Genomic DNA, 14,608 nt, shown 5'->3' on the forward strand with positions numbered 1-14,608 from the left:
AGCATAAAACAGAGTAACAATGAGGAAAAAAAAATACTTGATTTCTACATGTTTTAACGAATGTGACTATTGCTTAAAGACAGGTGGTCTTGCAAATAAAAAAAGAACAGTGACTACTCAGCTTGTCTTGGGCCTTTGGGGAGAACAGAGTAGGTTTTCAAGGAGCCAGGTTATTTAGTTTACTATTTAGTACTATCTGCAGCAATATTTCAGAGTGAAATAAGTAAAATATCTGTTCCATTTCATTTGGCAGCAGCAAAGATCTCAGGGAAAAAAAATAAATAAGAAATATGTAATCACCACGGTGTAATCCCAGGGTATGGAAACTCACTTCTCTTAAATACCTCCCTCTGGCATAATTGACTTTTCATATGCATTTTAATAATGGTATTTCAGCAGGTTGCAAGGGAATTTTTTTTCTTCTGTTGTTGTCATAAATTATGGTTTGGAAAAAAAAGTGTTATAAATCTAATTACATTTTCACTTATATTAACAAGTCAGCACAATCTTCCAGCATGTTTACCAAGCAATTCCAATATTTACAGCTGACCTAATTGGTTGTGGGGTAGAAGCAATGAACAATATTTTATTGTCCTCGTAGCTGCGCATGTGCTGAAGACAGTTGTGGAGATGTGGAGCTACCCAGCAACCCCGAGGTTTTGCCTGCCCTGGTTTGCCTTCGTCCACCAGCTGAACAGAACAGGATGCAGGGAGACAAAGAGAAGTGAGTCCTGGAGTGGAGAGGAGAGGAGTTTGTTAAAGATGCCTTTTCTCAATCCTCTCTTGACAAGAAAGATTTCCCAATTATTTTGGGACTGTTAGAGACTCAGAATGAAGCTTTTCTTGGCAAGTTTAGATGAAAAGTTATAAATAATTGCATGAACATTATTGGGTGAACATCCTTGATATTTGATGCTGAGTTGAGGACGATTATGGTCCTGTCCTTGACTTTCACTATCAAACCCACCATGGTCTTTAGGAGCCCAGCATGGGACTAACATGGGCTGAATTCTGATATTCTCATGTCCTTGGGGAAAGAGCTAAAAAGGCAATTGTTCCTACCAGACAGAGACCATATTGCCTCATGGGGAGACAGGAACTGGGTCTCCCTTTCCTATTACTGAAGGTGAGTACTATGGCAGCTTTGCTACCCCTCAGATTTAAATTGAAATGACATTTCTCTCTAAGGCCTCTGTCTTTCCTACTCATACTATTGGTGGTAACACAGATGTAGACTGCTAATACAATGTTAGCAGAAAGCTGCTTTGAGAATCTCCAGACCATGGGCTCAATTATTTTGTGCGACAGTCGTGCCTCCTGTGTCATGATAACTGCTAACGTTTATTGAGTGCTTGCTGTTTGCTAGGAACTTGGCCAAGAGTCTTATACTTAGTCTTCTCATCAGCCTCCTGAGATCGGCACCACTTGTTTTACAGAAGAGGGATCTGAGCCACAGTTCAGGAAGAGCCTTGCTCATGATCACATAGCATGGAAGTCACAGAGCTGAGATCTTATTCTTGACAGTCCACTTCTGGTGTGTCCACCTTACCGGTGGGACTGGGAGGCCTCCTACTTAATCACTCTTGCAACCTAAAAACTAAAATGCCATAGCACACAATAGGCTTTGATTTGTGATTTTATTTTATTTTATTTTTTTAAAGATTTTATTTATTTATTTGACAGAGAGACACAGTGAGAGCAGGAACACAAGTGGGGGGAGTGGGAGAGGGAGAAGCAGACTCCCCACTGAGCAGGGAGCCCGATGCGGGGCTCGATCCCAGGACCCTGGGACCATGACCTGAGCCGAAGGCAGACGCTTAACGACTGAGCCACCCAGGCGCCCCAGATTTGTGATTTTAGATGTACCCGAAAGGCCCTCGTTGAATGTCTCCTAAAAACATACCTCCCATTGTGGTTGATGCCTGAAAGCCCATAGGTAGGGATCGGATTTCCTTAGCTGAAACATTTGATCCCTGATAAGAATAAAGCTACCTCTGGAAGGGCAAATATTTTAAACTTATGTTTTTGTAAATGATGGTTCAGATGTCGATGGGGATAGTAAGTGGCTGCGAAGTATGAGTCCTGGAGAAGGGTGATGGTGAGTGTCAAACAGAGAGCAAAGAACACAGAATGTAAAGTGTGACAGTTTTTCCTAGAAACTATGTAAGTCACGTCCTAGTCCTTGAATAGAGTTTTACACAGAAACAGTGACTAAGCTTCCCATAATCTTCACCTTGTCTTATTGAGTTGGTCTTTTATATATGACCTTAAACAAACAAGGCCTCACCCCTGCCTTTTAAGAGATTATAAATGACAAAAATGAAAACATGCAAAAACTAACTACTAAATACAAATAAATACATGCACTCAGTAAACGATCAGTTGTCCCACTGTAATTTTTATTTCCATATTAGGAGAATTCCTTCCTCATCTTCCCATCCAGTTGAATCAATGGAAATTTCCATACCCGAAAGTCCTAGGAGAATCTGACCTCATTTTTCTTAAGACCTGTCCACAGACTAACAAAGAGGTTAAAAAAGGCCTTTGTCCCTCCTTTATTATAGCCTTCTAAGCTAGTCAAACAGACAGGGCAAAGAAGACAGGAGTGATGGAAGGACTATGTTGAATTTTCCATGGAATTCCAAATAATTAAATATTATTTGTTAATCTGAATAATTCATTTACTTAATAAATACCTGATGAATTATTCCTCTCTCTATATAGTACTTTGCTAGTGTTGTGGTACTTTTCTTCTCAGAAATCCAATTTTTGCCTTTAGGTACAAGACAAGAACTAGTTCTTTCCAAATTCTTATTCTTCTACTCACTAGCACCCTAACTCTTTCATCTGTTTTTGGAACTCAGGCTCATTATGCTTAAAAAATCATTTCTACCTGTGTACATATATGTCAATCTTTATCCCTACGCCCTTACCTATCTGTACATGATACATTCATATTACTGTTTTCCTTGGACTTTGTATTAAGACTTGATGAAGATGTTTATTACAGTTTATGACCAACCCACACCCGCGGTAGGGATTCCTACATATCCAAATACCATAAGTTGCCATCAGGAAGACATCTTTAGAGGTTCTGGAATCTCTAAGGCTGCAAAAATGAGTGCTATCTGGACTCTTAGAGAAAGGTAACTCTGGAAAATCAAATGCTGGATGTACAGTATTAAGTACATGTGGGTTTCTAGAACATGACTTGAAATCCTACAGTAAGGGCAAACTCAATATGCATATATAAATAAAAGAATCAAAGAACATTTTTGATTTACTAGTAATGAACTATATTTTATTCAAATAAAAAAGTCTATGCTTGTCCAGAGGGAAAGTCATTTTAAAAGCTTAAAGGAAAGAGAGGAAGAAAGGGAGAAAAGTACCTGCTCACACAATGTTATAAGCTCAGTTTCTGTAGAAAGCTCAGATAGGATGTAAGAGAAGAACCATGTGTGGTGATTTATACACAATATTCTGACCTTGGAAAGGCCCTGAAAACTGGTTCTAAGTAGGAGTTCAGACATCACTGAGGCTAAAAGATGGTGTTTCTCTTGCCTGAATCATCTGGGGCACAAAATTCAATAAGGTGTGTAGAACTGAGAATAAAAAGAAAGGAAGGTCCAGCTTTCTTTCCCAGCTGTGTGTGCATGGGGGTGTGTGTGTGTGTGAAGGTGCATGGTATCTGAAAGTGAGCAGTCATAGGAGCAGATGTCTCAGGAGTCATCCCTGAGAATAAATTATATAGGGCTGGGAGTGGGTGTGCCAGAAGAGAAACGATTTCTCCCAGTTAGATGGATTTCCCCAGGTCCTTATGGATGGTGATACTAACAAGCTAACAAGCTTCTGGCCTGGCAGAGGATATAATGGCAGTCCTTCTGGATGGACTGTAATTTGCTCAGAAACTGAAGATTGCCATGAAATCAGTTGTGCTAGAAGACACTGAGAAACAACTAAAGAGTGAGCTGGAATTGCCATGGAAAAGTGTTGCTGAGGGGGAACAGCAAATTATAGGCAGATGTGGGCACGGTGAAGTGACTGTACCAGTGGGAGGTTCTGTACCATAGATCTTCACTGAAAACCCTGATGATATGCTCCATTGAGCTGATGGTCTATGGATGGTGGGTGGTAGACAGTGAATGAAATTTTGGAAGGTCTGAAACTTCAGACCCTCTCCCTCTGAATGTGAAAGCATGAAAATCTAAGAGCCAGGGAAATAGTGGCGGAGGAGGATGGGGGAGCAGAACAACAACAGCAGGGACCATTTTGCACTTGCTCGGTGCAACACTTGACTGTGTGTTAGGCTCTACATAAGAACTTAACCTGTTTTATCTTGATTATTTAGGTTCTAATATTATCTCACAATGTTTCAATTACTTAGGTTCTAATATTATCTCTATTTTGCAGAAGAGGAAACTGAAGCATAAAGGCTAAAGAGGATGGTGATCCAGGGTTCATGCCTGCTATAGGGACAATGCTTGTGACTGGTATCTGTGGTACACTTGAACTTTAAGGAGATAAGGCTGGCTTGGGCATTAAGAAAGACAGAAAAAATGGCATTCATGGTCTCTGGTGTCTCTGAAAGAACATGGCAAGTATGAAGATGAAGTTGATATCATATTTACATATGATCTCAGTCATAGGTTTTGTAAAGATATGGTGGGAAGGGAAATTATGAGGAAAGTACAGTATTTAGATTTCAATATAGTCTGTAACAGTTGAATTAAACAGATCCAGAGGGAAGATTTCTAGAGAAGAGCCGATATGCCCAAAGAAGACAAATCTTTCTGTTGGAAATGGTTTCCTCTCCTGATCCAGATCTATCATAAACTGCTTGGAAATTTCTGCTTCCTCTACTTTACTTGATTAGATATCTGTCAATATATACTTGAGTTTATAAACACCTACTTTTTAAAAATACTGAATGGCTTAGTGTGGTCATTGTGTTACTGGTCAGTCACAACATAATAGAAACTAGTTGTATCTAAATCTTTTCTTTGTAAATATCTAATTAAAATCTGTTTTACTGAAGAAGTAAATAACTGTAGAATAGTAAAATGGGTAGAACACTCTAAAGCTCACCCAAAGTAGGGTGGCCATAATAAAGAAATTGGAAATGAGGGCAGAGGGGCTCTAGGAGCAGTTGAAATGCATTTTTATTTATCATAAAATTTTGCATAAGTCTAACTGGATCACCAGGGAAAGGAAGAGGAACTATTCATCTTTGCTCTCTCATATTACATGATCTCTTGATTTAAGAACACAGAACTCAAGTGAATAGAACTAGTGTTTGTTTATTTATTCAACAAATACACATTAACTACCATCTATTAAGTAGACTTGTGTGTGTTAGTCTGAGAACCTAACTGCTATTTATAACATTGCTTATTCTATGTGAAGAGAAAGACCCCAGGGATGCAAAGAAATATTGGACTATAACTTTTGTATAAGTTAGGGCTGTCTGTATTGCTTCAAGTACTAAGAATAGAAGATAATAGTTTCGGAACTTACTGGAAAACCCACTGGTGGCCTGAAGATTACATCTTTAAAAGCACCAAGCCCTTGTCAGCAAAACTATAAATAATATTATGCTGTTTTGGGTATGTGAATGTAATACTATTAACTCACCAAAAATGGATCACAAATAGCACATACCACACATTTTACATTTTTCCCCTGATAGTGACTACTTGTCTCTATTAAGCCATCAAGTTTATTTTGCCACTTATTGTTGTTACTCAGGACATATGTTTGTCAATTTGCTAACTGGAGTTATCTTTGCCCTGCAAAAAACAAAAAGCAAAAACAAAACAAATAAACAAAAATAAAAATAAAACAAAACAAAAATACACCCTATCTTGCTTTTCAATTAAGAGGTACAGATGACTTCAGCATCATCTTTAAAGATGATCTGGATGGCTAACTTTCATGATCTCTGACCTTCTTTATGGGCTTTTAAAGCATATTCAGGAATACCCCCAGCCAGATAAAGGGCTGACAGGCCCAGTCTGTGGATGGACCATGCTGTCCAGATCAATCCTCCTTTTAGATGCCTGCTTTGGACCATTTCCTTATTTATCATAGACAATGGGGGGATTAAAGACAATGGGAAACATCCAATACATTATTTCATTGTTATAGCTGTGCTAAAGAATAGCAGGGAAAAGTCTGTGAAACTGAATGGCTACATTTACATTTAAATATTTTCTGTGGCTTTTGGTATTACTTGCTGTTCTTCTATTATCAGAGAAGATATGGGAAAAGACTAAATCAAAGAATAAGCATGGTTGGAGCACTTCATGTGTTATCCTATATGTTGTCTTTATATTCTCAAAAACAATTTTTAAATGTGAATTATGGTTTTTTTTGTGAATTATGTTTTTGTAAAAACTGTGCATTAACATAAACATAACGTATACACAAATACACACATGCACAATAGCAATAGCCAAGAATGTATTCTTGAGAAATTTGAGATGTTATGTCTCACAACACTCGAACACACATTCTCACCTCTTCAGACTAGCTGGTACATGGAAGGCTCCAGGTTTCCCCCATGCCTTGCCCATGTCGTAGCCTTCAAAGGAGCTGAGATGCCCAGTCTCTCCTACCTTTAATCCTACCTGTCACAGACAACTTTCTGGAACAATCCATCCATCCCTCATTGACCTCTTCTTCCTCTGACCTCCTGCCAGAATCATCGATGTAGCACACGAAGGAGTGCTGCTTTATTTGGCATCTGATTTATTTTATAGGAATTCATTTTGTTTACCCAACTAGATTGCATGGGGGTTGAAACACCATTTCTATATCTACAAATGCATCAAGCAGAGTGCCTACTTAGCACATGGAGATACTCAATAGATACCTACTTACCAACCATTTTAAAAGGAAAAAAAAATTGCAAATCCCAATTATAGTGAGTAGTTGTTTTGTTGTCATTAAGAGTAAGACAAAATGTGAATTCCTGCAATACCATAGCACTTTCCTCCACACAGTTCTTAATCCTTTCCCACAGATTATCTCGCTTTGATAAAATGTTGGAATAGAAGGCAAGGAAGGGCAGAAGCTATAATTCCTAGGACTTTTATATTCCTCCTGGAAAGTGTACACACGAAGAGGTAGCACCCTTGGTGGCTCAGACATTGATGCCAGCCTCACCTGTAGGAGTGGTACAATAGAGCCTCTGTTACCCAGGCTCATCTATATAGAACCCCCAATTACACAGAAGCATGATTCTTCATATATTAAAAGAAAGAGATGAGTTGTTAAAAAAAAAAGATCAAGGATTTATTTCAAAATTTACCTCCTTGAAGGCTCTGCACTTACTACTAATTATAATAAGGAACATCTAATGAGGACTTACTATTGACCAAGAATCAAAGTACTTTAAATACCTAATCTAATTCAGTCATTACAAAAAACCTACAAAGTATTCATGACTATTATACTCATTTAATGTAGCAAAACTGAGACACCTAGAAGTAAAGCAACTTGCCCAAGATCACACAGTTTAGAATCAGCATTTGAACTTAACCCTAACCCTAGCCCACACCCACATTATACAATGTCAGTGCACAATGACTATTCTCTGCTGGTAATACAGTATTTACCTGCAGATAATCACAATCATTAACAATTTTCCTTGTACAGTATAGGCACTAAACTGAAATGTTGGCAACATATTACAAAGCTATGCACAATAAACTCTGAAGTGATAGAACTTTTAGATTGACCCTCCATTTAAAATCAACTGAACAGATCACTCTCCACCTCCAACTCTGCATTCTGGTTAATCAAGATTTTAATGTACTGCAGGAAAAAGAGAGTGAGGGAGGAGGCATTTGTTGATCCTGTTTTGCAGATTGAAAAACAAAAGCAATCTCATCATCAGTTCGTTGGAAATAGGGGATGGATTAATAATAGAAATTGGGAATAACTGAAATTTCATCCCAACCTACATGTGTAGAGTCCCTGAAAGGTGATCTGAGAGAAAACTGGGTACATGACCTTTGGTTATCACAGGTATAAAGTATTTTGAGCCATGTTGCAAGGAGGTCTGTTTGTTTAGCTTACTGACATTGGGAGAAGCTGAGATGAATTCATGTTGGTGAAGAACAATTCCACTGGTCACTATAAGGGCTAATAAAGCCAACATTCTCATTTACGTCACATTTTTCTTGACCACTGATCCTCAGAAACCCACAGGGAACCAGGGTTCTCTGAGGCTTTTACCTGGTGGCGAAGCTGACATTGCTCATCAGTCTTGGCTGTCCCCACATCATACAGTCATGTACCGTAGAATCAGAGAATTCCTTCATGCTGTTTTTCTTTACCATCACTGTTGTCCCTGCAAGAACACAGCATATCTTTCTGGAAGGTATTTTTGAACCATCCCTACTGACTGAGACACTTCTAGGCCCCTGGCTAGGGAGAGGATAGAGATCCTTAGCCACAGACTAATTCTAAGAGGATGGATTATAGAAATCTCTTTCATTTCCTTCTGCAGACTTAGTGGGTGGAAAATAATTGTGAGAATTTCAATACCATATGGATGCTTAAATAAGCACCTACTGAGTTGCTGTTGTACCCTCCTAAGACATCACCCCTCTGCTCATGCAGGTGTAGCATCCAGGGAGCCTTCCTGCAATAGGCAGGGTCTGCAGCCATGTTTGGATTCCAAGAAAGGATCACTATACAAGTCCCCTTCTCCCCTTCTGCAGATACTACTCAGGCTGCAATTTAGTCCCAGTGGATACTGCCTTTTACTTTACTTTTTCCTTCAAAGGATTCCTTTATTATTAATTTTAACTTTTGAAGACTCTTGACCTTACATGGGCTAGGTCTCAAAACATATGTGAATTTCCAAACCTGGAAATAACACAAAGGGAAATAATTTTCTCATCTGCAAAATGGGGATAATACTGGGACTTCAAAGGATGACTATGAAGATAAATGCAAGAATGTTTGAAATTTAATAATTAAATGAGCAATATGAAGCTGCTTTGAGATGGAAAAAAACTGACACATGAGCCATTACTTCTTCCTGCACTCATATGTTGGTATTCCATCATGCCATTCTTATTCCAGAACCCAGATTCAACCTAGGAATCCTTTCAACACACTGGGCTAGGGCGTCATTATTGGTCGATAAGAACTGGCACTTAGTATTGTGATAAGAAGTTATCATTCTAAAGGATGCTTGGAAGTTAAATGCTTCTCTTTCACTCTTCAAGGACCCTGAATCATTGGCCTGCCTGAATCAATTCCTGGGTGTTCAGAGATGCAGAACTGTCTGAGAAGAAGTTATCAAGGAGATGGACAAAGTCAAAGAATAGCCATCACTGTTATTCTTCTTCCTTGCCCACCCAAGTGGAGAAAAGAAACATGGCCTTTTCTTCCTGTGTCAATTTAAGAATCATCTGTGTACTAAGACTAAGACTACTTTTTGTTCATGTGGAACAAACCTTTAAGCCCACACATCACCAGGTTTTAGACAATGGCCAGCAGAAAAAGCCACACAAACATCTTGGTTTCCCTCTTCTTTTGATGTAATGCTTTCTGACCCATTCTAATCCATGGAAAATATCAATTGAGTAAAAACACACTTCTGGAAGTAGAGAGACCTCCTTTGGATGTGTGATTTGTCAATGTACATCAGCAGTAACTGCATCGCATGGGTGTTCTAAGAGCCAGGTTTGGAATAAGACTGTTCCCTACCTGTAATCCTCAGATACCTTCACTTATATATGGAGGCTTGATGGGGGTTTTCAGGTTGACTGGCGTTTCCTTATTTCTTGGTTATCTTTTGCCCTGGGGGAAATGGCTCAGGGACAGAACATTTGAAGAAAATTCTGAGTGAGGACTGATGTGTCAACTGTCAGTCTTTAAAAGCTAGCCGCTGAGTACATGTGATAGAAGCTGAGCTATGGAATGCAAAAGGCAACATGCCCAAACTGGCTTAGGAACAATGGAACTTTCGGGAAATCTCTGTTTTCTCAAAGCCTAACTCGGCAGCCAACATTTGCCAGGTATTAAAAAACAGGTGGGAGGGGATAAGTGGGTGAGGCGAATGCTAGGTGTGAACCACTCAACATTTTTGCTAAAACTTTGAATCTTCCCTTGTGTCATTCTTAAGAAAATCTCTTCTAAAAACACATTAAAGATCTGTATGATCTTGGAAGCTTTCATAGTTATGGAAGTATGTGCATGTGGGGGTCAGAAAGAGCAGCCTGTATGAGGGCCGACAGCACCTCTGGCATGGGCAGACTGCCTGAAGGCGAAAGGTGAACTGGCTCCGTGACCTCTCTTGGTCCCTTCCAACTCTAATTCTATAATCCTAAGGACCTTTGCAAACTGTCTAAAAGTGTTCTCTTCAGCAGGTTGCAGACAGGGCAGTTAAGAATGTGCAACATCTTTTGTTGCCCTTGCCCCCAGTTTCTATGCTGCTTCAAACAATTGAGGAAAAAGCAAAGAATACCATCAAAATAGAAGCCAAAGTTCTCTCTCTCAAGGTTAATAAGCAACTGAAGTTTCTCTAATTACGTTCTAAGGTGGTTTGATCATTTTATTTAGTTATATTTTTATCTATCTACAGCTGACAGTGTGCAAGTATTTTTTCATATTTTAGGCAGGAAAAGAACAGAATGGATTTTTGCCTTATGCTCTAGCTACACTGTTAACATCTTGTCATGGCTTCCTATGACCTCCCTATAGATATTTTAAAGGTTTCTAGATAAAACATTAGACATCAAAAAGGACATGGCATCTAACATCTGTGGATGACTGAAAGAAAAAAGTCCCTATAAAAAGGCCAATATTTTGATTACGTTTCTCTCTTCTTCAAGAAGTGATACCCTTGGAAGCTACAGGCAAGCATTTTCCTCTTTGGCGTATGTGATAGGACTACATATGAAGACATGCCTCATATATGATTTCCATATGGATAGTAGTAATTCTAACCCTTTCTATCTTCTTCAAGAAATCTTGTGACACCCCTAAAAAGTGATATTATATATTCTGGACACCAAGGACTGGAGAAAATGGAGCCCTGCCATCAATTATAGGATTAGAATAACAACTATCATGAATATAGGAATACAAGGTATTTGTGTATGGTCTTTGTAGTTATCAAGTTGCTTTCCTTTTTATTGAAATTCAGTGGACATGTGGTCCCTGACCCTGCTTTAGAGAAGAAGAGTCATCTAAGAACCCCTTCTATTCTCTCTCCTATCTAAGGCCACTGGTACAGGAGGAGAGCTCTGACTGGACTTCAGAGCTGCTCAGGTAAGCCAAGCCAGGGAGACCAGCTGGTAGATTCATTAAGGAATTTCTATCTCAACTTTCTGGGTTTGGAATTCTCTTCCCTGGGAAACAGTGGCTGGGGTGACTCCTGTCTTAAAGGGATCAATTTGTCTTGGATATTAATGAAAAAAGTGACCCAGGGACAAACCTAAAGAGAACTGTGAAATGGGGTAAATTTAAATTTGGACCATGGATCCAAACCATTCGTATAATTGCCTCCTGTCCTTGACTCCTTTCACATCCTCTTTCCAATTTCCTTTTCGAAATTCCTCTCCGCTTTAGGTGTGACTCCAGGGCAAAAAATAACACTTTAATGAGGACTCTAAAACCAGTGCTCAGGGGGTGGAGATTAGGGAAATCTGGACACAACTTTCCCCAGGACCATTTTCCTATTGCCCATCTGTATGCCACCCCAGTGCATACAGATATTCCTGTAAGCTCCTCCTTGCCCTGGTTGAGGATCACAGCTCTACAACCTGAGGCATCAGAGGTTTCAGTGGTGAAATAGCAGGCAGTGAACTGTATAATTAGGGCTGGAGAAGTTCCTGCCCAATAATTTATCTAGCTATAGTAAGCAGAAAAACAGAAAGACAACTACTTCTCCTGATCTGAAGGCTAGCCCTGCTAGTCTTCCTGCTGTGAACCCCAAAACATCAGGGAATGGGCTAAAATAAGTATAATCCACTAGGACTTCTCTGCCAATTCTTATTTCATCTGCATTTCATTGATGAGAAAAGAAATAATGAGATTCTTTTTGAGCTTATGTTCCCACGGGTAATATGATAATTAACATACATATACTTACTATTTTCCAGGTACTGGTCTTAATGCTTTTTATATTAATATGCTCAATTTGTATACTCTTTATGTGCTAATATTCTCATTTAATCTTCTGAGATATGTGATATTATTATCAGCATTTTACAGTAATCTGAAGCACAGTGAGAGTTTGAATAATTGACTTAAAGCCACACAGCTAAGAGGTGACCAATGCAGAATCCATGCTCTTCACTACCACACTATGCTGCCTCTCCAAAATGTTAAGATTATGAATTTAAGTGGAGAAACGCTGATGTGGTTTCAGCTTAGAAAAGTGCAAGTAATCAAAGGCAAGAGGGATTATAAATCACTGAACATCAGAATTGAAAAGGGCCATTGAGATGACAAGAACTGCCCAGTTTGGAAATAACGACAACACTGAGACCCCAAAAAGTAGCATGTCTTCCCTTAACCACAGTGAATCAGTGGCACAGTTGTCGTCAGCATTCAAGTCTTCTGAACTCTCAATTAGCATAGTTGGAGGAAGAAATTGGTGGGTCTCAGCAAACTAAATTAGCTCACGAAAGAAATGGTTATTAGAAAAGAGTGGACTGGAGATACTCTGCATCGGGCTCTGAAACATGAAATACTCAACCTGAAATTTCTACTAATCCAAAGATAGAAAATTTTTCTATTTTGCTATCTTCCTTCACTCCCTTCACTCTAGGTTCTTAAGTCCTTTTTGAAAGTTAATTCGCTGGGAGAATTTCCAGATATTATTATGAGTTTTAAACCTATAAGGTCAAATAGCCCCTTTCTACAGTGATGTCCTCTTCCGCACATTTTGACTAGAGCTCTCTCCATATTCAAATTCCTACACAAGCCCACTCCCTAGCCCAGACCCGTGAGCATTTCATGGTACTCTGCTGCCATCGTCTGGCAAACTGAAGTCAAGAACAGCTGACACCGCCCACTATTTCAGCATCTGGGTACCAGATTATTTGATAAGAGTTCTCCTGGACACAGGGGATAGGCATGGCAGGGGTGGTGACTAAGGATCAGTGCCAGGCAGGAAGAAGAAACGATCCTATTAAGAGAAGAATCAAAGATTCTGAGAATTGTGATCACTACAGGGAAGCTCAAACATTTGATTATAGGTTTATTTATTTATTTATTTATTCCCTAGATACTATTAAACGCATGTTACAGAGGTGGGTAAAATTTGGCATATCTACAAATATGACGGCAGAGCCTTTCTATTTATGCAAAAATCTTTTCCTCTTTTTACTAGAGCAACTTCCTGCTTTAAAAAATATATAATAAGGGCACCTGGGTAGCTCAGTTGGTTAAGTGTCCAACCCTTGATTTTGTCTCAGGGTCCTGAGATCAAGCTCCACACAGCATGGAGCCTGCTTAAGATTCTCTCTCTCCGTCTCCCTCTGCCCCTCCCACCCTGCTTGTGCACTTTCTCTTTCCTGCTCTCAAAAAATAAAATAAAATAAAATAAAATAAAATAAAATAAAATAAAATAAAAGTAAAATAAAATAAAAATAGTAAAATCACTTAAAAGCTGATTTTAACGGGGGTGATTATTAATTTTTATAAAACATTTTTTGTTTTGCAAAATGACTGAGAGAAGTGCATGCATATGAGTGTGTATACTGAGCTTGGAAAAGTTTGACTTGTATACTGTGTTTACAGGAATACATCTACCGTGTGAAACCATGCTAAAGTTTCATATATTATAAAGATACATGTAGTGAGATGATACTTTTAATGTATTATTTTTTTCTTTCTTCACTCCTTTTTTTTTAATGGGATATTTATGTTATTTATCCAGTCTCATCCCTTGCCTCAAGAAAGATTCATAGGTCATAGAACACAAAAAGAATCAATGTTTAGCTTCTGAATCCAAAATAGGGTCTTGAAGCCCATTTAATTCATAATCTTCAGATGCCCATTTAATTCACAATTTTCAGACTTAAGCATTCAATGGCAACCCTATGGACAATAGGGATTTCAGGTTACCCTCATCCCAGATCACACCTAAGGCAGAGTTTCTACAGTAAGAGAATCAAACCAAGAAGACCAGAGGCTACCGCCACTGCCCAGTGCCCTGCTCAAAAAGCAAATGTGTAACCCTGAGAGAAGTGGGTCACTGTCCTGGCCTCCAGCTCTGGAGCAGTGGCTCAGACATTCTGCCCAGAGGGAGAGGCAAGCCATGAGAACAGCAAGTCCTGAAGCTCTTCCCAAGGGAGTTGGTTTTATTTGGAACAGTGTGGAAAAGTTCAAGCCCAAAGGTGCTTTGAAAACAATGGTGATTTTGGTGGCAAACAATTAGGTTGAAGTTGGTAGCTCCACAAGAGCAATAAGGTAAACCATAGGCCAGAGTTTACTAGAGTGAGACAGGAAAAGAGACAGCTAATAAACGCTCTCTTTGGGTCAGAAAGGACCTCAAAGACAGGCCCCCAAAACTAGTCCGCAATGGGACCCATATTTAATTGAATAATACCTTAGAACAATATATGCCCGAGGTTATTGT

General features: G+C 39.1%; 1 protein-coding gene across 1 annotated transcript in view; it reads right to left on the reverse strand.

The window, feature by feature from the left end:
• KCNU1 (potassium calcium-activated channel subfamily U member 1) overlaps nucleotides 1-14,608 on the reverse strand; it is a 165,482-nt gene that overhangs the window by 77,322 nt on the left and 73,552 nt on the right. The window contains 1 exon segment of the mRNA XM_036110253.2: nucleotides 8,239-8,353. Coding sequence (XP_035966146.1) covers nucleotides 8,239-8,353 — 115 coding nt within the window.

This window comes from Halichoerus grypus, chromosome 3 (genome assembly GCF_964656455.1).
Source record: "Halichoerus grypus chromosome 3, mHalGry1.hap1.1, whole genome shotgun sequence".
Classification (NCBI taxonomy): domain Eukaryota; kingdom Metazoa; phylum Chordata; class Mammalia; order Carnivora; family Phocidae; genus Halichoerus; species Halichoerus grypus.